Raw genomic sequence first — 24,625 nt, forward strand, 5'->3', positions numbered from 1 at the left:
AAAGTACAAATCAACCCTTTTATTTTTTTGGGTTATAATTAAGCCCTCTTCATTTTCAAATAGAACAAATAACCTCTTTCATCCAACATCATTAGAAACACTCGTTAATGGCTGACATGTCTCTCATAATCATATAGGAAAAAAGTTCAAAAATAATTTTAATATTTAAAATATTTATCAAAAATTTGAGGGGGTAAGTGTCCCCAAAAATAAATTAAAAGGGTTTATTTGTTCGATTTTAAAATAATAAGGGTTCAATTGTTCAATTTTAAAAAACACGAGGGCTTAATTGTGCCCAGATAAAGTAAAAAGGCCGATCTGTACTTTTGAGAAAAACTTGAGGGCTTTTTTGTACCTTCTGCCTTAAAAATTTATAATATTATTTGGTATAGATCTTTGTAATTTTAGTGGCTTGCCGGTTACTTACGAAATTATCTGTAATGTTGTTTGGTAATGTAAACATTAATACTCTGTTATGAATTGTTGTTCATTATTGTTTTGATGCAACAAATATCCTTAGTTATTGTTTTCATGGTTTCATATGTTTTTCCGTTCTCACTTCTACAACCAATGGTAATCCGATTAAGACTGTTTTATATTTTGCGACATTGTTTGTTGCAGCAATATTTAAATTAATTGCGTAGTAGATTTGTATCTTATATGGTTCCTTTAGGATGACTCCTACTTCTGCTCCTTTCTCGTTCTTTACCCCATCTATGTATAGCTACCACTGCACATCTGGGTTTACTTCCGCCTTGTATAGTTTGTGAGCTCCGCCACGAAATTCCCTAAGGCTTACGTCTTCATTGTTTGTCTTGTTTCATACTGTATGTCGTGTTCTCCTAGTTGTACGGACTATTTCACTAGTCTTCCATATAGTTCGGGTCACTGGAGCGCTTGCCTTAGCGGTTGGTACGTTCGTACTACTACCGGATGTGCTTGGAAGTATGACTTTAGTGGCCACTGTTATGCTTTTAGAGGCAATTATGCGAGTGCTTACTTTGCATAACGATATCAGTTTGATTAATTATCAAAAAATGAAAAACTTATACGTCTTATGTTTGCTATAACCAAACCTTTAAAAATCATCAGATTTAGCCAAATCTTATATATTATGTTTCTTTTAGCCATTTTTTTATCAAACTATTTTCTTGAAACCCTATCGTCCACGTTACTGTCAACTAAGCAATTGGCTTACATGATAGTTGACATATTTAAATTAAATTTGGTTATAATTGACATAAAAGAAATAGGTTTGGTATTGTTAGAAGAATAAACCTAATTTTAAAATCAAACCAATTTTTAAATTCAATAATTAGTAAATTATTTATATCATTTATAAAATTCATATATATTTAAAAAATAATTAATATTTTATATTTAATACTAATTAAAATTAATCTGTTTTTTACTAAAGCTATTTATTTGCATGAATATGTAATTAACTTAATTAATAATTAAAATTAAAGGATAATTTTATTTTTTTAGCCATTTTTGATTAAAAAAATGATTCAATAATGTTCATGATAATTATGAGGTTGATTTATTATTTTTGATGTAGTTGAGATCTTGTTATGACTGATAAGTGTTGAGTTTAGGTAATAAAAATAATAGTTATGTGTAAACTAAGGTTAGTTTTTGACTATGCATAATAGAACGACTTACGAGTTTATACTAAATTAAGGTTAGTTTTTGACTATGCATAATAAAATGACTTACGAGTTTATACTTTATAAACATCATGGTATAAATTGATTATACCACCATGAAAAGTTTTGATTGGTTATTTGATTATTTCTATATCACGGGCTTCACTTTATAGAGAAAAAGGAGTGAGGAAAAATTACACTGATTCTTTAATTAAGCAGTCTATTAAGTAATTTCTTTTCTGTTTATGTGTATGCAGTTCAATTATGAACATTATCATATGTTTCTTGTGTATATTACTCTTACTTTATTCATCGGAAGACGTACAATTGGGTTCAAACGGCAGCAATGTCGACGAAATAGGGATTGGAATTTTGAAAACATTTTAAGATGAACATGACGTTTTTTGTTTTTAATAGAATTTAAATCAATTATATATCCATTAAATATTGTAAAACTAATTTATTAGAATTAATTCAGTTTAGTAAAAAATATATTGATTTTAATTAGCTTTAAATAAAAAAATGTTAATTTTTTAATATATATAAATTTTATTATAATATAATTAATTTATTAATTATTGAATTTAAAAATTAGTTTGATTTTAGAATTAGGTTTATTCACCTTAAAATACTAAAAATATGCATCTTGTGTCAATTATAATCAAACCCAATTTAAACAAGTCAGTTGTCATGTCAGCCAATTGCTTGTTAGCAGTTACATGCACGATAGGGTGTTAAAAATATCAGTTCGATTCAAAAATGACTAAAAAATAATATAAAATATATAAATTTTGGCTAAATCTGGTAATTTTTAAATGTTTGGATATAATTAACACATAATGTATAGGTTGGCATTTTTAGGTGATTAAACTTATTAGACTTCATAAGATCATCTATAATTAGAGTTTTTTTTTCATATATAGAGAAAATAAATCCATATAACAACAAATAATATATGGTCTTTTAAAAACTTTAATCTAAAAACAAAATATGAAGCAATAATACAAGTGAATGATAATAATCGAAAAAAGATAAATTAAGCCGAAATCCCGCTAAGATGCCATTTTGGCGCACAACGATGAACAAAGTCCTGTTGGTACAGAGTTCTTAAATTGAACCTTGATCGATTGCCGCTAAACCGCTTGAATTTTTTAAAATTTCAAATTTTAACACATGTCCTTCAAGCTGGATCAAAAAGATAAAATATCATATATTGCATAAAATAAATATTAAATAAAAAACAACCAAATAATATATAATATTGAAGAAAAACTTCAATATTTAGAGATTCATATATCATCATCTAAACAAATTTTTTTGACATGCAAGGCAAAAGGTTTGAAAAATTCTTATTTGGATCATAAATTCTAAACATGCAAATTAAAATACCTTGAAAAATCAAGATTTTTTAAATAGCTTTTAAAAATGAACCGACAAAAACACAAAATATTCCATTAATGGAATAATTACTGAAGATAAAAACTAATTAAAACTGAAAATAACAAAGAAAGGTGGTGGAAGAGGTGGTTTTTCGGCCATAAGGCCAAGAACACCACCCCCTCAAAGCTATGAGTGTTGGGTTGAAGTTTAGAGAGAAGGGGGAGCGTTTTTTTTAGAGAGAGAAAAAAATCAATTGTTGGAGAAGTATTATCTATAATTAGAGTTAATCAAGCAACAAATATGGAAAGATACATTTTTTTTCCCAAATAATAGAGTCGATTATGAAGATTCAACTTACAAAACGTGAAAGTCATATAACAATGAACCTATATATGATCTTTCAAATATTAGAATAAAATAATAGGGAACAATAAAAATACAAGCAAAAAATAACCAAAAAAAGAAAATTCTAGACATAAATCCCCAAACTTTAACACAACGATTCCGTTGAGAGGGTGTTTCGATATTTTCCTTTTCCGATCTTCCATTCAACCCGCTTGATCCTTTGAAACCTACTATTTCTGATCTTCGATCTTCATCTTCATTTAAACTCTAAAAAGATAGATCCATACCCTTTTAATTTCTTAGATCTACAAGATTTTTAAAGTTAAAGCTCAAACAAACACTAAAATTTCTTGTGAGATCTAAGAAATCTAAGTAAAGGAGGTATAAAAGACCTTAACTTTATTCCAACAAGAGAATTAACAAGACCCAAATCAAAAACTTAGACTTTAAATTAAGATTTATTGAATTAAAACAAATAGATCTATAATAATTAGTAATATGGGCGGAGACCGGAAAATCATCCTCTCCCGCCCTTTAAAAGATGAAGAAGAAGAGATCTTTTTTAGAGAGAAGTAAGAGCAAAAATTATGGAAAGATACATATTTGACAAATATATAAAAGAATTAAATATAAATATTACTAGTAATTTATACTAACTAATAAAGTAATAAAAAAGAAAAAATATCATTTTTGAAAAGACTCTCCCTATTTTTGTGGAGCTCTCTCCTCTACCCTAGAAGTCTAGGGTTAGGGTTTTTTCCTTCACGCTGAAGGTTTCTTCTTCGTTTTGAAGTTTCTGTTCGAACTAGTTTCGTGCTTCTGTTATCTTGTTTACTTTTCGGTTATCTTGAGGTGGTTGTGGAGGATGGAAGGGGAGTTGGCTGAGTTATACGCTAACTTGAGATTAACGGAGGAGGAATGTACGATTGTTAACCTAGAAGACGTAGTTGATGAGGAGATTGAGACTAAGGTTGACCTCAGCCTTGTGGGTAAGCTGCTTACAACAAAACCCTACAACCTAAATCATATGCGTAACGCGCTTACTAGTGCGTGGAGAATGGCGAAGGGATTTGAGATGCGAGACATAGGGGATAACCTATTCGTGTGTGAATTTTTCTCCAAAACAGATAGGGCTAGGGTTTTGAGTGAGGCACCGTGGCATTTTGATAAACAACTGATAATATTTGAACCCATGGTTGGCAATATGCAACCGAACAATATGAGCTTGGATTTGTGCCCTATCTGGATCCGTATATACGACCTCCCATTGAACTGCAGGGGAAAAGCTGCGATTAGAAAGATTTGTGGTAAGGTGGGGAATATCATAGAGTGGAACAGTGAAGCGGAAGGGCTGTGGAACAGATATTGCAGGGTTAGGGTTATGATTAATGTTATGAAGCCTCTGATAAGAGGTACAAAGGTGATTAATCCGGTGGGGGAGCAGTGCTGGATATCTTTCAAATATGAAAGAATTCTTAATTTTTGCTACTGGTGTGGTTATTTAGATCACACGGTGGCTGATTGTGAAACGAAGCCGGATGAAACTGAGGTAAACGACTGGCCATATGGTCCTGTGCTGCGAGCAACGCCAAGAAAACGTCTTCTTATGGGCCAAAAGAAAGATGTTCATAATAACCAGGAAAAGATGAGAAGTAGGAGAGCGGATATTGATGGCAATGTGGGTAATGAAGCTAGTATGCACCCAACTGCTAGAAGAGAGCTGGACTTGGGGATAGAGGATGGTAATGAGGTAGCAGATGCACAGTGGAACGTTGGGGAGAAGAGCGCCACATTGATGGAGGACGGCCAAGGTAGTAATCAGGCCAAACAGAATTTCCCAATGGCTGATAACTATGGGTTTGTGGATGTCAATGTGTCTCAGGTGCAAAGTTCACATCAGATTATACATATTGCGAGTACCAATAATCAGGATAGCGTGAAAATGGGGAAAAAAACCACCTGGACTCGAAATAAAGGTCTGAAAAGGAATGGAGAGGGAGGAAGTGAGAGCTCTAGTGTCGGAGGAGTCTCGAAACGAACCCTCTCTGAGGCTCAAATCTCTAGTGATCCGAATAATCTTTTCTCTAAGAAAGCAAGAGATGGGTTGTTGGATAAATTCGACAATATTGAGATATCGGCGGAGACTGTGAAACAGTCTCGCCGGACGCAATGAAAATCATCAGTTGGAACCTCCAAGGTGCGGGGAATCCTTGGACGGTTCGTGCGCTAAAATTTTTTATTCAGAATAATTCCCCGAGCATTTTCTTTTTAATGGAGACGAAACTAGCTAGTAGTGAGTTCGATAGTATTCGCAATAGTTTTCCGCTTTTTAATTCCTTTATTGTGGACCCTGTCAGTAGAAGGGGGGGTCTAGCTCTTTTTTGGCTTAATAAGTTACAGCTTCAGGTTGATGGTTCCTCTCAAAACCATATTGGGTTCAAGGTTAAAGATGGTAGCCGTGACATAGTTTGGCAGGGTGTCGGATTGTATGGGTGGTCGGAATCAAATAATAAGGTTTTGACATGCGAGCTAATGCAAGACATATGTGCTAATGTTTCTCTCCCTCTCTTGATGTTTGGGGATTTTAATATGCACTTGCTTCATAGTGAAAAACAAGGAGGGCGCATTAGTGACTCAAGGGAGCTCGACATGTTCAGAAACTCCATTGAAGAATGTAACGTTACTGATATGGGTTTTTCCGGTTCAACATTCACATGGACAAATCGGCGCGGGGGAGATCAGAAGATTCAAATTCGCTTGGACAGGTTTTTGGCGAATTCTCTATGGCAAGACACTTTCATGGACTGGACTGTTAACCATTTGGCAAGGTTTCGGTCGGATCATTGTCCTATTATCCTCATGATAAAGGACGGTTTTTCAAGGGAGGAAGCTCTGAGGTCTAAAGCAGCTAAACCTTTTCGGTTTGAGCAGTTTTGGATGAACCACGACGGTTTCAGAGAGGGGGTTGTGGCTGCCTGGGGTTCTCACACGAGTGATGGTGCCTCGCTGATGTCCAAGATTGCGAGTTGTGGGGAGAATCTGAAAAGCTGGGCTGATCAAAACCTGGGTAGTATTCGAAAGCAGATTAAATCAAAGAGCGAAGCGCTAAAGCAGGTCCAAGCTTCAGATGGTGTGATGAGTAGGGATAGCGAAGAAACCAGATTGCAGGCTGATCTCGACAATCTCTTAGACCAAGAGGAAGTTATGTGGAAGCAAAGATCGCGGGCTGAGTGGTTAAAGTTTGGAGATAGAAACACTAAGTTTTTCCATCAGAAAGCTTCAACCCGAAAGAAGAACAACACCATTAATCGTTTAAGAGACGAAGAAGGAAATTGGCAGAATGGGCAAGCAGTGCAAAGGATTGTTTTAGATTATTTCCAACAGCTCTTTTCTTCGGCTAATCCCTCTAACTAGGATCCTATTATTGATTGTTATGATTCCGTCATCTCGGAGGAGCAAGCAGAGATGTTACAGCAGCCTTATAGGGAAGAGGAAATTCGTCATGCTTTGAAGCAAATGGGAGCCACGAAAGCGCCGGGTCCTGATTGTATGCCGGCGATCTTTTACAGTTCTTATTGGAGTATTGTGGGTAATGAAGTCGTAAAATGTATCCTGCAATTTTTCGAGACCGGACTGATGCCGACGAATATGAATCATACCTTTGTGACTCTTATTCCGAAAATAGCCTCCCCGGAAACTATGAAGGACTTTAGACCGATTAGCCTCTGTAATGTCGTATACAAGCTGATCTCTAAGGTTATTGCTAACAGGCTTAAGGTTGTTCTCCCCTCGTTAATCCACGAGTCTCAGAGCGCTTTCGTTCCGGGACGACTTATCACAGATAACGCACTTGTGGCTTTCGAGATGTTTCACACAATGACTAAACGCTCTAAAAGTAAGAATGGTTCAATGGCGCTCAAATTAGATATGAGTAAAGCGTATGACAGAGTTGAATGGAGTTTTCTTGAGAAATCTATGAAGCGACTGGGTTTTCCAAGTTGCTTTATTAAAGTTATTATGGCATGCATCACATCTGTCACTTTCTCGTTCTTGATTAATGGCGCTCCGTGTGGATTTTTACAACCGCAACGAGGCCTGCGGCAGGGAGATCCACTTTCGCCGTACCTTTTCCTTATCTGCATGGAGGGGCTGTCAGCATTACTGCGGAGAGAAATTCAGCGGGGTCACCTCTCAGGGAGCCGGGTCTGCCGAGGCGGTCCAAGGGTGGATCATTTGTTCTTTGCCGACGATAGCATCCTCTTCGCAAGAGCGACTAACGTAGAGAGTCTGCGGCTTAGAGATGTCATCCGTGAGTTCGAGCAAGCCACGGGCCAGTGTGTGAACTTTGATAAGTCTGAACTTATGTTTAGCAAGGGTGTCCCTCAGAACAAACGAGCCTCAATTCAGCAAGTGTTAGGGGTGCGTCTTGTGGAGAAGTTTAATAAGTACCTCGGTATGCCAACTATGGTGGGTCGTGCTAAGAAACCCATTTTTGCTTTCCTGCGAGATAGGTTGCACAAGAGAATCTCTGGGTGGAAGGAAAAATTCTTATCGAAAGCAGGCAGAGAGGTTCTTATTAAATCGATAGCTCAATCGATTCCCACGTATATTATGAGTTGCTTTGAGTTACCGTCTTCTTTTTGCAATGAATTACAGCGATCTATTTCCCGTTTTTGGTGGAGTGGCTCAGATGATAAGCGGAAGATCCCTTGGGTTAGATGGGATACAATTTGCAAGGCGAAGAAGGTCGGCGGTCTGGGATTTCGCAATTTAAGAGCGTTTAATTTGGCCATGTTAGCCAAACAAGCTTGGCGAATTATTCAATGTCCGAATTCTTTGTGCAGCAGAGTGTTTCGTGCTAAATATTTTCCTTTGAAGGATTTCATGCAAGCAACTCCTGTCCGTAAAGCTAGTTTCGTATGGCGAAGTATTCTTGCAGGCAAAAGAGTAATCGATTCAGGGATAGCGTGGAGAATTGGAGATGGGAAATCTGTGATAGCAAAAAAGGATAACTGGATTGTGTCTTCTCATAATTTGAAACCGATTGGCCCGGTTAACCTTGATGACAACTGTACTGTGAGTTTCTTCATTGACAAGGAATTGAAGCGTTGGGATGTTGACAAACTCAGGAACTCATTCTCTGCTCAGGTGGTCTCTGACATTGTGCAGCTCCCCATCAGCCGCAGATTACCGCCGGACAAGTTGTTTTGGCCTATCAATAAATCGGGTGTTTATTCGGTTAAGTCAGGTTATTACCGTGCGGTTAGCTTACTTCAGCAACATTCAGCTGGCCCGTCCGAGTTGTCTACTGATGGTGGGATATGGAATAAGATCTGGAGTTGTGATGTTCCGCCTAAAGTCAAGCACTTCCTTTGGAGAATCTGCCATAATTCGCTACCGTGCAACTCGAATCTTGTTAAGAGGCAGTTGCCGGTTTCCATAAACTGCCCAAGGTGTAAAGGCTATGAGGAAACGATTATCCATTGTCTGAAGGAATGTGAAGAAGTCCGGGGATTGTGGTTGCTATCTCCGCTTAATTTAAAAGTGGATAATTTTTCTCACACCTCAGTTGGAGATTGGGTGTTGTTCATGTTGAATTCGCTTAAAAGAGATGAGGCTCAATTGTTTGTCTTGAGTCTTTGGTCCATTTGGAATGATCGGAATGATGTCGTCTTTGAAAACCGTCGTCTTCCTCCCTACGTCCTGTTCAGCGGAATTTACTCCATGCTCAAGACACCTGGTGAGACAAAGAAAGCTCCTGTGACAGATCCTGGGCAATGTTGGAGCCCTCCACAACCTGGAATTCTGAAGATAAATTCCGACGCAGCTATATCGACTGAGAAGAATTTAGCAGTGCTTAGTGCAGTCTGCCGTGACTCTTCAGGCGCCGTTGTTCGTTGTGGTACTACTGTGCTGCATGGAATAGTGAATGCAGAGATAGCTGAAGCTGCTGCTATTGAGCTTGGGCTTCGTATTTCTGCAGATCTGCCTTTTGCTAAGGTGTGTTGTGAGTCTGATGCTCTTAATGTGATAAACAGGTTCAGATTTCCTCACAACGCTTGGGACTATGCTCAGCTTATAGTGGAAGACTGTATATCGAGCTGCAACAATCGTGAGGTGGCGTTCGTTTATACGAGAAGAGATTGTAACCATGTAACTCATGCCTTAGCTAAATGGGGAATTTTTTTCGGTAAAGATTGCGTGATTGATGGGAGAGTTCCGTTCCCCGTCAATGAACTTGTATCGTTGATTCATTAATTAATGCAAGTGCAATTTTCCTCAAAAAAAAAGTAATAAAAAAGAAAAGATAAATATTTAATTGTTATATAGAAGAAATAATATAGAAGATCCAAAGAATGGCAGTAAGAATGAATGGTTCCACAGTATCATCAATTATATATGAACCCACCAACCACATATCTTCACGAAGACGATCATGCGCCTACTTTCATTTATTCTACCATTTCCCCCCTTCTTTTTTCAGATCATCACTCACTAGCTTTCTCTCTGCACCATCCCCCGCCATGTCCTTGTCTTCCCCATAAAGGAAAAATAAATTATTTTTTGTCCATCATGAAATTTTTAAATTTAATGTTTGTGATCTTGATATTTTACTCCAACATTTTGAGTTGGTTTAACCTTCTTTACCAATTAATTGAAAACTAGTTGTCAAATGATAAATTAACTGAAAAGTCCATGATCATAAATAATTATGCTATAGTTCTTAATATGTTCATTGAAGATTCAAAGATTAGAATTCCAATCGGAATATGATAATAATGTTGGAATTTGACTCTGAATGTAATTTATTTTTGAAGGGTTATACAGAGCATATTGATAGGTGCATGAGAGAAAATTACTGCAAAAGATTGCTGAAAAAGGGAAGAAATAGTAGCAATCAAAGATCTAAATTTTGCAAGAAATTTCTCAATTCTCAATGCTTAAGTAAAAAAAAATGATTCTTTTTTCACTACTTCACTTTAATAATTTGTTTTATTGGCAGGATCCAGTAGCAGAGCTAGCTTTGGATTAGAGCAGAGAATTGATGACATTTTTTTTACCCCACATGAAAATCTAAGCGCAGTAATGCTTTCAAAAAGTTTTGAATGTGACATTTGCTTAATTTTGCTCCCTCATCCTAACTCCCTAGTCAATTCAAAGAACCCTTCTTTTTCACTTCTTCTGGGTTAAGTAATTAAATGCCTAAGCATGAGTTTAATTGCTTTCATTTTGGGTTAACATATTTGAATTATCAATGTTAACCCAGAAAAAAAAACTTGATTCTAGATAAACCCATAACTTAAATTTGATTAAAAATGGAATCTTTAGTACTACATTTTAGGTTTTAAACTTGATTTTGGCCAAACCCACAACTAAAATTTGATTAAAAATGGGATCTTTAGTATATTTTATGTTTAAAACTTGATTTTGGCCAAGCCCACAACTAAAATTTGATTGAAGATTGAATTTTTGGTACATTTTAGGTTTAAAACTTGATTTTGGCCACACCAACCACAAAAATTTGATTAAAGATGGAATCTTTGGTATACCTTAGGTTTAAAACTTGATTTTGGCCACACCAACAACTATAATTAGATCAAAGATAGAAACTTTAACACATTTGAGGATTGAATTTGGATTAAATTGCAGTGAAACTTGAGGAATGGGAAGAAGATAAAAAGATGAGCCCACAAAGATTGTGATGATAATCTTTTTCTTTTGTATTTGATGACAATTCATGAGATGTGGTGGCAGGGGATGAGGGAGTTGCTGATAAAATTTGTCGCTGTCGGCTCTATCTCAGCAAACCCCAGCCTCTACTCACTGTAAAGGCTTACAAAACAATGGCAGAACAGTATATTAAAGAAGAAAAAGGATAAAGAAAGGCTTAAAAAAGGGCCAAAAAAACCATTTAAATAAAATATAAAAGAATGTAGAGAGAGAAAGAGTTAGAGAGAGAAAGAGAAGGACTCTTGGGGTTAGGGGAAGCAGGCATGTGGATGAGTGGGGGACACACCAAACTCATCAATTGAAACCCTTTGAAATAATTGAGTTTCTCACAGAAAATAAAGTAAACCAAACCCCATCTCTTTCTCTCTCTACTTTCTCTCTCTACCCTTCTGTCCATTTCTCACTTACATATATTTTGGTTCTTTCATGGTTTGTGAGTAGAAGTTAATCATTTACTTTTCAAGAAACAGAGGACTCTGTTTTTTATTTGTGTTAGCTCTGGTTAGTGAAGATGCCAAGACCAGGCCCTAGACCTTATGAATGTGTTAGAAGAGCTTGGCATAGTGATAGACATCAACCCATTAGAGGCTCTCTCATTCAAGAAATTTTCAGGTTTGCATTCTATTTTTTATGTTTGTGTCATTCTTTGGTTTACTTTTGGTAAATGCTAGTTTTTTCATTCTGCTATATGTGTATTTTGATTAGAGTTGCTAGTGAGGTTCATAGCTCAGCTACTAAGAAGAACAAAGAATGGCAGGAGAAACTTCCTGTTGTTGTTTTGAAAGCAGAAGAAATTATGTATTCCAAAGCCAATTCTGAGGTATAATTTATTTGATCCTCTTAATCAGGCTGATTTTGTGTTATGTGGTTCTTGGGTTCTTATGGTTTATGAATAAAGATTCAGACTTTATACAGTTTTTCAATATATGGTACTCTAACCTAAGATTTTCTGATGGTTTAGTTGGTTTTGTTGATACTCTTGCTGTAATAAAGCTTGATGATTTGGCTTTGAAATGCTGCATAGGCTGAGTATATGGATCTTAAAACTCTTTGGGATAGAACAAATGATGCTATTAATACAATCATTCGACGAGATGAGAGTACCGAAACTGGAGATCTTCTACAACCTTGCATTGAAGGTACTCTACCCTCCCTGACATTTACTTCCTTTCTGCAAAATGTGTTCCTTTAATTGAGCTTTGTGGAAGTTTTTGGTGCACTTAATTTTCAGTCCAATGCAAAAAGTGATCAAAATGTAGAATTAATGTGCCCACCTCCCTTTTGACTTGATAAAGTCGAGAGGGAGATTAGATTACTACAGTTGATTATACCATGGTAATTGTTTGTTGAAGAATGCCATTTGGTGACTTGTCGTGTGTGTAATCCTCGTCTCTTTTAATTGCAATGCTGCTCAGCTGCACTGAATTTGGGATGCACTCCAAGAAGAACATCTAGGAGCCAACGGAATTGTAATCCGAGGTGTTACCTAACTCCCGGCAGTCAAGATCCAAACACTCTCACTCCTGGCATGCCAAATCAGATAAGCGCTCCACATTGCGTAGCTAACTTTTCAAACTTTGTAAAACCCATAGTCATGAACTCTACTCATCCCGGATTCGAAATACACAACCTTCTCATGGCAACTAATACTGGCTGTCTATCGCACTATAACCAGTCTTTTCCTATTGAACGTTATCCTGTATCAAACTTGTACTCCACTTATCCTTTGTACTATGGAAGTTGCATAGAGGCCCAGCAAGGTTTAGGAGTTATTCCAGAATCTATTTCTAGCACAATAGAAACCGGAAAGGTGGGTATTGATGAGGATGCTGCTGCGAAATTGAGTCAACACGATCCTCAGGATAGTCCAATGGAACAACATGAAACTGGATGTGATTTATCACTGCGATTGGGCTCTCTTTCTGCTTCTTTGTCTAGTGCTCAAAATCCGCAGCTCCAGGATATTGATGATAACAGTCACGATTCTTCGCAAAAGGGAGTCAATTTCAACAATCAGACGCCAGTTTTAGATGAGAAGTTCTCTTTTCCACTAGATTCGCGTTCAAGAAAACTGAGTGAAGGTGGAAGTGTAGATGAGATAATGAAAAAGCGCAAGGCGGTTTTTGGTTACCCTGTGGATGATCAGGCATACAGGTGGCATTCAAAGCTTCCGTGTAGTGATTTAAAGAGGCAAAATGAAAAGCGGAAGGATTTAGACTGACCAATTCTATTCGACTCACAAAATGAAACTAATGGATTCTCCTTAGCCAGAACGGAGAGTGCAGGTTCATTTACTAAAGCATTTTTTTATAATTTAGCTGTACTTGTAGTTTCCCTCGGCAGTGTGAAGTTGCTTGGTGCAATGTTGTACAAATGTGAGATGTAAAAATAACAAATGTAAATTAGAAGAACTGATCTAGGAGAAAAATTAACAGAAGAGTCTTGTTCTTTACAATGTGCATAAAATTTTTTGTTTGTTTTTTGTTTAAATCTGAGAATCTTAGTTCTATACTATTTTGGTCTGATTTTGTATTTATGCTTTAGGATTGTGTTCTAATTCTGGACCCATTTCTATTTTGGTATTAATTAAGGATATGGATAATACTTTTTTCCCTTCCTTTTTTGATTGTATGAGTGGTGGTCAATATTTTGTAGCCATCAGGTGCTCATGAAGCCAAAAATATAGGGCCATCTGTGGGCCATTTGTTCTTTGCAAGAATTTTCTTTCAATAATTAGGTTAGGTTAGGTCAAATAATATGGATGGAGGAGGTTCATTCTCAGTATTTTCAGTCAATTGTAACATAAAAAAAAGTAATGTAATTTTGACAGAATATTCGTCGAGTTCTATGTTTTGGAGTTTCGTTTTTATTTTTGGAAACGCTTCCGATATTTCAAAACTTTAAATTTATAACCCTTCTTGTAAAAAGTACACTCTTGCCGTTTTCTGTTACAGCATTTTCTATACCGGCATTTCTGTTTAGCTATCTGTGGCTAAAGAGATATGTAATAATTCCAGCGCAAAATGGAATTAGATGCTATATATACACACACAATTCGGGTACACCGATTGGTTCATTCATCGCTAGAGCACAAAGAGGAAATCGGAGATGCAGCGGAAGAGGACGAAGTAGAAGAGCAGTAATGAAAATCTATCTGCAATCTTTGTAGAAGAGAAAATGTAGGAACTGAACCCTTTTTCTCTTGCTCTTCTAGTTCTCTAATTGGTATAGCAGCAAGAAATCTTGTAATGAACTCTCTACAACATTCTTTCCCTTTGCATATAATCTTTTCGCTTCCGTCTTCATCTTCCGAGGCATTTGCTGTTATTTCCTGCGACTCGAGTTCTTGATCTTTTGCTGCCTTTCCGTACATCAAACTCGAGTGGTCAAACTTTAAGATGTATGCCTGACTACAACCCTCGAATAGCCTCTCACCTAAAGAGTCAATGATGTAGTAGGCTTTGGAGTCCGCCTTCAACACGAAGAAATGATCATTCCAACTCACGATATAGATTCTTTGATCATAATCTTCGGTGATGCTATCAATCTCTTCCCATATCTCATCGAAAGACTTGGCTCCTTTTAAATTCTCGAATTTCTCCGGGTTGAAAATCCCGGTATAAGATTTATTGTGCAATATGTTGACAGGTCGAAGCTCAGCTCTCAATACTGTCTCGAGATCAAAGTGGTTATCCGGAAAAGAATTCGTATAAAAGTCATTGTTGCAGAGCTTTCTCCATTCCGAAGAGCCTTCTGCTATGAGACTATCGAATTGTGATGTCGTTGGCATCGCGTCTTGATTTGATTGGAGCCAATGTGCGATGACGGCAACGAGTGCAGCGCAGGCGCTCTCTCCGGCCGCCTTTTCACTTCGCTGATCGAACGAAGCAAAGAACACGTTGGCTTTAAGTTTCGTTTGCCCATCTCTACTTACCAACTCTTTTTCCCTCCAAGAACTGCAGTTTTGAGAATCAGGAAATTGCATTTCTTCAGCATTTTTCTGATCAAAATTAACCTTCTGATCAATGGAAGATTCTCGTTTTCTTTTCGACAACGCGAAACTCCACCGTTTCTTACTTTGTAACTTAACTATGAGTTCCGAGTTGCATTGTCTGTCTGAACTCTCATTCTTGCTTTTAGATAAATACATTTTTCCAGGCCAGTGGGCTGAGTTATACCGAGTCGGGTTTTTCGAGGTGCATGAACTCACTGAGTTATATAGTTTGTTTTTCTGACTGGGGAGTGTTGGGGACCTTTGAGTTTTAGGAATTTTAGTGATTGGTTGATTATGACACAACTCGGCCGAGTTTTGGACGATTTCTGATGCTACAATACAATTTCTGACTTCAGCAAAACTCATGAATATCTGTATAAAAAAAAACAAGAACATGACAAAGTCAAAATAACGAAAGTCAAATCATATATTATTAATTTGTTATTCAGGGGTCAATTTACTAAATTATTAAAAATAAATTTAAGGAAAATTATTTATTATAAAATGATTATCCAATTGAAGACTATAATTCACTTGTAATATTATATTTCACCATTTATTTATCTTTTAAAAAGCATCTAGATGCTTGATGTTAGCATATGAATTGGTCATTGAAGCATTTTTATTAAAATGAAACTTTTCTTTTAAAACACTCTAAATTAATCAACTTTTTCTTTTTAAATTCTAAATTAATCAACTTAGACCTTTTGGAAACACTCTAAAATGAATGAATCTAAGGAAAAAATAAATGCAGCAAAATTAAACAATTTTAATGATAAAAAATTTACTTACCGAGAGTGTAGCTTGGGTTTTAACACCATTCATCTGTAGAAGAACTGGTAACTTTTTCTCTACCAAAGCATCAATCTTTGAAGAAGAAGCCAATAATTCTGCTATATTCAACGAAACTTTTCCAATCTTTGTCAATTTAGTCCTTGATTTTGCATCCTCACCCTGCATATTTATACATAATAATAAAAAAAAAATCAATCCCAAGCTAATAAATAATCACCATGCATTAATGGAAAAATTCATAAACAAATTTAACTCACATAAAAAATCTTGAACGACACCCGCCAAGAACAGTAACAATTCTTGGAATCAACCAAGAAATTACAAATATTCTCAAATTCTTCATCCCATTCAACAAGATTATCTTCTTTGTTCAAGAACTTATGACTGGTAAAATTCCTTTGAAGATATTTATTTAAAAAACCTCTATGAATTAATGGAAGAAACAACTTATTATGACTATTAGGTCCCTTCCATTTCATCTCCACCACCACTAATTTTTCCTTCTCTAGATCTTGACCGTTATTCTTTATAACTAATCCTTCGAGCTTGAGCGGTTTCACCTTAACGTGTAGTTTCTTCGTCCCCGTCGCCTGTTTCCCGCTTGCCGGAGCTATCCACGACGATAAATTCATCAACTTCATGTTTTTGTTAATTTTTCTGATTTTTGTTGGTCCAACTGGAATGACAATTTATGTATATATATAAGGTAGCTAAGTTAACTAATTGAAGAGATGCCTTAACAAAGTATGTTACAGCTGAGACTTGTTCTTAATTAGTTAATATTTTTAATAACATTTTGTTAAATTATTTTACCAACTCCTGAGTTCATTTTTTATTTTAAATTGTCAAAATACGTGTTGTTATATTTTAATATTAACAATAAATATTTTTTTATCTAACGGTATGCTATAAATAAAGCGCGCGCGATGACAGATTTCTAGTATGATGTGGCGGTTAATTATTGGTTAGCTTGTGCGAATAAGTTGATTTTTGGAAGCTGACACGTCAACATGAAACAGATAGCGTTTGACGCGTTGATCAAACGCGCAGACTTGGCGGGAAGGATTTTTAGTTTGTTTTTTTTTGTGGTTTTGAGCTGTCTTATGGTTAAGCTTTGGGTTTGGTCCTAAATCTGCTATCTTAGAATCCCAGTTTTTTAAACTTATATTGTTCTTACACGTGTGAATAGATATATAGTCACGTGCCTAAATAGCCATTTGTTTTTCGACAATAAAAAACAGCATTGTTCATATGCTGAATATTTTAGATGAGGAGAAAAAATTATATATACTCAACATTTTTATAATTTTTTAATCATATTTTCAGTTATTTATATGTTTTGAACAAAAAATCATACAAAATGATTGATCTTATTTATATTTAAAGCAACAAAACATACTTGCTAAGATAAATCCAAATTGCATTCGAATTATAAAAATTAAGCAACATCAAAAAAGAAATATTATGATATATAAATTTATTAAATAACATAGAAATAAATTTAAATACAACACTTAAAAATATAAAGAACTAGTTGAAAACGATAAAAAAGTTGATGGTTGAAATAAATTGATTTTTTTAAAATACTCTATTTAAATAAATTTTATTATATTATTAATGGATAAAATAAGCTTTATAGTTTATCAAATAAATTATAGTATATTGTAATCCAGGGATGTAGCCAGAAATTAAAACTAAGAGAAGTAAAATATACTATTATATGTAAAATTTATAAAACTAAAAGGTCAATATATCATATTTTATAGATAATTAATACAAATAAAATTTAACTTTATATAGAAATTTGTATATTTTTTTTAAATAAGAAGGGCAAATGCCCGCATGTGGTTTCGCCACTAATTGTACATATTATTTCATTAATAATCAACTTAAAAAAAAGGTTACTCTTCAGTAAAACTAAAAATACTAAAAATAGAAAAAGAAAAAACAATAAATAATAAAGTAAAAATATCATCTTCCACATAAAAAGACAATTTTATACGGCGACAGAAAAAATATAAGTTTTATATTGTTATTCCCCTGAAAACATATTTTAGTGGTAATTGTTTTTAATTATATATTGAGAAAATAGCCAAAAAGAAAGTACTTTTGATAATAAAAGAGAAAAAAATTGTCATTTTCCGGTATAAGTTATAACTCTCTTAGTTTTCAAAAGCAAATGGACCGAATGTACCTAAAAATTTATAATTTTCTAAAATTTCCATCAAATTAAATAAATTGAATTTTTAAAATAACAACAATCAGTAATCATTTAGGTGTATTTCAGCGACCAAATCATCGAGTGTGGTCGGTGCTACTTATTATTGAATATTTATATTTAATTTATTTATATAATGGGCTATTCAAGAATTCGAAAACTTTTCTAGCCCAACGCATGGTTTATGACTTTGCCCCACTTGGTTTACAGGCTAAAGATGGGCCTTAGTCGGAGCTATCCATTTCTATTGAGATTGCAGTGGAGGAATTGTAACCTAATCTATATCCATACTAAGCACTTTGACGTTAATATATTAATACCTTTTCAATGAATATAATTAATCAATAAAATTAATAATGCTAATTCATTTTATAAAATATTTTATAATTCAAAAAAAAATTGTTTTTAACTAATTCAGTATAAATCATAAATAAAATAAAATAAAATAATTATAATAAATTTAATTTAACTTATAAAATATTTAATAATCCAATAAAAAATCTAACTAATTTAATATTGATTATTATTTTAAAATATATTAATATAATTATAATAAATTTAATTAATACAATAGTATTCACTGCCTACTATTTTATTTATTAGTATAATTAATAGTCTTAATCCAACTCATAGAATATTTCATAATCGAATCAAAATTCTAACTAATTTAAGATTAATTATAAATAAAATATATAATTATTTATATAATTTTAATTAATATAAAAAATATTCCAATGCAGGATATTTGTTAGTTTAACAAAAATATTTAAGAAATTTACTATTATACATAAAATACATTGGTATTATTATAATGAATGATAAGTAAATATTATTCAGGTCATAAATTATAAAAATCAAAAAATTAAAGTAATTATAGTTATTTCAGAACAAAAAGCTCTAATCAATTTAATATTGATTATAGATAAACTATATGGTATAACTATAATTAATTTGATTAATATATGAATTTACGAGTCACGTTACGAGCCTCGTGCATAGCACGTAATGTGAAAGAAATATCTATAAATTTTTAAATAGATTATGTCAATTACGTTATTCATAGAAATTACTAAAATTATGATACATTACTAAATAATATCAAATAGTATTAATTAAAATATTTTAATTTCTTTGTGTACAAGTTTATTGACTAGGTCTACATATAACACAGCATGCATAATTTATAAAATAAATACCCTTACAAGAAATAGTTGTTAAGGAAAATATAAAATATCCTTACAATTAATGTTATTACAATTCTTATGCTGGTTATTTTAGATCACTTTGTAATCCCCCTAGTTTGCATTTATAGTGACTAGTCACAAACAAATAATTACCAATTTAATGAATTTCTGCAAGGGGTTGAGAATTTTGAAAAGGCAAAATAAAATATTCATGTAGATGTTCCAATCAACAATGTTTCAATAAAATATTGATTGAAATATAACTTAGTTGTTAGGTAATTTGGACTAGAAAGTGGTGTAGAAGGTAAAGAAAAAACAACAAATTTTTTGAAAAGCATAGATAAACAGGATACCATATTTTAGGTAAACTGGACCAATTCAAAAGATGAGTATGAGTCATGGAGATATCCCAATCAACAATGCTAGTTTGCTACTATACATTAAAAATTAGAAACTTAATTAGTAATTGCAGACTATTTTAACTTCATTCTTGGGCTGCTTTTTTATGAGACTTAAAAACCCGATTTAACGATCACTTTCTGATCTGATGACATTAAATATATTCCGTTTAAATGGCTTTTGACGCATCAATAACTGCTTAGAAGTAATATATGTACTTCTGATATTTTTTTTATATATTCTATGTAGATTTAAATATATTTGTGATTTTATCTAATATGTTATATCAATTTTAATATATTTCTATTTATATTTTCATAGTTGTTTTTTTTATGTGCTGTAAAGAATATATATTTTGGGCTTATTTTCATAAATTATAAACTAAGTTGTCAAATTAAACAAACTTAATTTATATGAGTCAGTTGACTCAGTTCCATAAATTTAAGGATCCAAATAATTCTTTGTTCTGATTTTATATGTTTAGGTTTCTTCCCACGCATTTATATGCTTCATACGTAATAAAAGGTAATTTGGAGGGTCATATCACATGATTTTTTCTTCAAATTCTGCAGTTATTTCAAACCCACTTTGCTCCCTTTTTTGAAACTTGCAAGCATTCAAGAATACCTAACTCATTTCTACTGATAACTAAAGTTGATTAGTACTACTAGTGTCACTGTCCATCTAATGAAAGAATAATCTAACATAAATAATAACAACATTTTATTTCACAAGAGATTTAGTAGAAGGGTTTATTGCAATCTAAATCACGAATTATTCTGATTTGCAATTATAACACGAAGTTTAAAATTTGACAATGTCAATAACCAACTTTCGTTTTTTGGTAAATTGGTACACCGAGCTAAAAAAACACTAATTTGGACACTGTTAAATACAGTCACGTGTTGTTGCGTGATAATTCGGTGTACCAGTTTGCCAAAAAATAAAAGTTGCTTATTGATATTATCAAATTTCAAAATTCGTATTGTAGTTGAAAATCACGCTAACGTTTGTGCTTCAATTTACAATTAACTTTTAGTAAAAATAACATTACCAGTCCACGTTAATAATTTTACAAATATTTACTTAATTAAATACCCAAATCCCAAATAATAACATAATTGGACAGATTTTATTTTGTTGGTTCAGTTTAGGAGGAAATGATTTTTTTTTTCCAATTAGAAATCTTCGGTAATCAATTTTAAATAAAAAAAAAATCAAACTTCACTAATCAGCAAAAAATAGTCTAAAATGGTTGGATTAATTACATAGTGATATATGCAATGCATAATGCATATGTTTCGCACCAAATCCTTGTACATGATATGGTTCTATTCGCATATATATATAGTATCTCAACAGATTTTTATTTTTTTTCAGTAACAATATTATATTGTGAATTAATATTACTATAACATTCAAACAAAATGTTGATGTATTTATAAGATATGATTCTGGGAATATGAATATTGCACCTTGCTGTATTATCAAAAGCTCACATTTGTTCCTATTTATGTTTGTTTCTATAATAAAATTCATAATGTATATTTAAGGTAATAGTCTAAGTATCATATTTCTTTAAATATTATTTCAAAATACACAAAAATAAAATAAAAAACTAGTATGCCCTAGAAATGTTTAATTTAAAAATAATGGTCTATATTGAATTGTTGTTATATTGTGATTTTTCTTACACAATAATTGGAAAACATTTAACACTCTAGTGGATGTGTACGTTCTCAGAGAAGCTGTATGAATTGAATATAAAAAAGAAAAAAAGTAGGAGAGAAATAATTAAGAAGATGCATGAAATGAGCAACCCATGTGACCAACCCATAAAATGCTGTAGTGTAGGCTATTTTACGAGTAATTATTTTTGGTTGGCAGAAACTAATTAATTATCAGTAGTACTGTATAAAATTAAATTATAAAATTAGTTGTGGTGGAATAATTAATGCGCAACATAAAAGAATATTTATAGTGATCCAAGAACAAGAACGAAGATCAATGCATGAAGCTTAGGTTTTCTATACTAAAACTTTTTTGTGTTGTGTGCACTGCATTTCAGCTTCTGATATCTCCATTTATTAATTTAATCACAACTCTAGACAGGATTAAGAACCGAAAATGCAAATAAAAATATTTTCAGTACTACTTTATGAATAAGAATTAATTAAGAACCTAACAATGAATACCGAATTATTGGTCTTATAATAACAATTAAATACCAAATTGCTGAACTTACGAGCGTGTGAGGGAGTAAATCCCAATTTGAACGAATAAACTTATCTATAACAAACAATTTATGAATTTAATTAACCTCACAACAAATACTCTAAAATTACGCCTAAAAACTTTATATTTGTATAATTTTTATGATGTGGAGTTCTTTTAATAATTGTTACTATTAGTTTTTAGATAATATAATAAATGGTTGAAGATATGAGAATTAAAATATGTGAAGAGTTCGAACTCGAAACCTTCCTCTAAAATAGAAGGAGCTATTGTCACTCTATTATAGTTCTGCTTCTATTAACAAAATATTTCATTTGTGTTAAAATACTAATCCACTTTCCCCCTTCTTTCCTTTTTTCCAAATAGTTGTCCATGTTCCTAGTAAATTACATCTTTACACTTTAGAGTGTTGATTTTTTTATATTACCTTTAATTGAAATTTAATATTTAATGCTATTAGTTTAAAAATTAAATTAGTCATAACATTTAATAATCATATAATAAAAAAATAAAGATAAAGTTAAAAAAAATTAGATTATTAATTGTATTTTTTTATATTGTGTGAGAAAAAAGTGAACTATCGTTTTTTAACAGAGGATGTATTACTCAATTTTCAAATTTCCTTGCAGATGTATTTTCGTTGAGCAGAATTTGCTAGTATTAATTGTTATTGACCCCAAAATACCCCGATTCATTGTGTCACTACCTTCTAAAAATTCCAAATTAGTACATGCTTATTATTCATTTTTATTCCTTTCAAATTTGTTATTTTAAAATAAGGTTCAATTTTTATAATATAAATTTATGAATTGAAGATGTAATCATACTAAAAATGTAAATGCTAATTAAATTGTATCTAAACTATTTAAGTTAATGAAATCGTAAATACTCCCTCCGTCCCGTTTAAGAAGTCTCATATTCTATTTTGGGATGTCCCATTTAAAAAGTCCAATTACTATTTTTAGAATATTTTTGCATTGAATACCCTATTTTACCCTTATTTTAGTTATCTTAAAAGAACTCTATGGAAAATTCCACTATTATTAATAGGGGCAAACCATGAAAAAACATGAAAAGACAAAAATAATTAATATTTTCTTAATCTGTGTGTAAAGTCAAATGGGACTTCTAAAGTGGGACGGAGGGAGTATAAATTACATTTATTTTTTTAGGAAAAGAAAAGTTTGAGAGTCCATTGGTGAAAATGAATATTGAAGATATGAATTGGGACCTACTGATCAAATGACATAAAAGACCCTGTTGGGAATTGGGATGGGCATGACTTATGAGGAATGAGCTGGGTTTGGTTGCAAGGAACCAAAGAAGCTTCGGAGCAATATAATATTAATATTATTAACTGTGTCAAAAATTAATTTAGTCCACATGTGTACAACTTTGCATTAAATTAAATCGCAACTATAACTCATTTTTCAGTCCTTCCCTACACCTATATTATTAATGGCATAATGACCAAATATGAGTTTTTTTAATAATCGATACATATAGCAATTTGAGAATCATACGAACAATGTTCTTGATATAATATTAAAATTAATTAATTTGGATATAATTTATCATTTTGATCTTTAAATTACGGTAACGTTTACAAAAGAGATAATATATTAAAATTATATGATGGTGGATTTAAAATATACAAAAAATATACTATGAATTTGCGTTTTTCATTACCGTGCTACATAGCTTAAACATAACTTATGAACATAATTGCTCATGACATCGAATAAAAATTTGCGTTTTTTATTATCGTGCTATATAATTTAAACATAACTTATGAACATAATTGCTCATAATATGGAATAAGAAAAACCAATTCCACCTTATTAATATCCTGTGAATAATGTTTTAGTTCTATATCTTAAAAGTCCAGAAAATTATGTTAAAGTATAAAAAAAATTATCAAAAGAACTATAATGAAAAGTTACAAAAGGTAACTAATTTAACCACTAGCATCGTCATTATACTACTAGTTTTCAGCATTTTGCAAATAAATGAATTTTCACGGTGGTTGATTATGCAAGATTGTTTAAGAAAAGCCAAAAGTGAGCCTTCTTGTTTAAATGGAGCCAATTTACTAATCCTCAATCAAAGAAATGGTGACGAAACTGCATAGAACACAAAAAAACTTCAATTACAGGGACTCCTCGACGCAACAAGTTGCTGATCGGTTCAGCAACAGAGCACCGGCATAATCAATTAGAATATATAACAAAGCTGAAATCAATTTTAGCTTCTTTGCTATGAAATCAATTTCAGTTGAAATCGATTACAAGTCTTTATTTAGATCTGAAAAATTTGAAATCACTTTTTTTAAATTACAAAATTAAAAAAGAAAAAGAAGATTACTCAATGATTTTTCCATATTGATTTGGAAAATCTGAATTAAAATTTAATTGATCTGAGAAGAGTTTGTTGAGTTTGAGAATTTGTGTTTTTCAAAAACAAGTGTTGGGTGAGAAAGGTTTAAAAAAATACGTGTTAAAAGAAATTTAAAAAACTGATTAAGTATTAACCCCAATTAATGAGGGACATCCATATTTTTGGGATTATTTTCCCCTTTTTCAATATTTTTTAATTTTTCCCAATTAAATATACTCCTAAGGAGACACCATAGTCTCATAAAAAAAAGTTCAAAAACTCATACAACAATATTATTGAAAAGTTATAAACTATTCTT

The 24,625-nt window shown here is 32.6% G+C and overlaps 2 protein-coding genes across 2 annotated transcripts; one reads left to right on the forward strand and one right to left on the reverse strand.

Moving 5' to 3' along the window:
- The first annotated feature begins 10,972 nt into the window (after positions 1–10,972).
- Positions 10,973–13,630, forward strand: LOC126670598 (uncharacterized). Its single transcript, XM_050364369.2, has 4 exons — positions 10,973–11,717; positions 11,811–11,925; positions 12,130–12,244; positions 12,521–13,630. Exons 1-4 carry the CDS (start codon positions 11,617–11,619, stop codon positions 13,324–13,326), a joined length of 1,137 nt encoding a protein of 378 aa, XP_050220326.1. The 5' UTR covers positions 10,973–11,616; the 3' UTR covers positions 13,327–13,630.
- Positions 13,631–13,995: 365 nt separating this feature from the next.
- LOC126667302 (uncharacterized) lies at positions 13,996–16,648 on the reverse strand. The gene is made up of 3 exons (XM_050360273.2): positions 16,152–16,648; positions 15,892–16,053; positions 13,996–15,471 (listed from the first exon to the last, which is right to left on the reverse strand). The coding sequence occupies exons 1-3, from the start codon at positions 16,533–16,535 to the stop codon at positions 14,179–14,181; spliced, it is 1,839 nt and encodes a 612-aa protein (XP_050216230.1). The 5' UTR covers positions 16,536–16,648; the 3' UTR covers positions 13,996–14,178.
- Between the last annotated feature and the right edge of the window lie 7,977 nt (positions 16,649–24,625).

Source organism: Mercurialis annua, linkage group LG2 (assembly GCF_937616625.2).
Source record: "Mercurialis annua linkage group LG2, ddMerAnnu1.2, whole genome shotgun sequence".
Classification (NCBI taxonomy): Eukaryota; Viridiplantae; Streptophyta; class Magnoliopsida; order Malpighiales; family Euphorbiaceae; genus Mercurialis; species Mercurialis annua.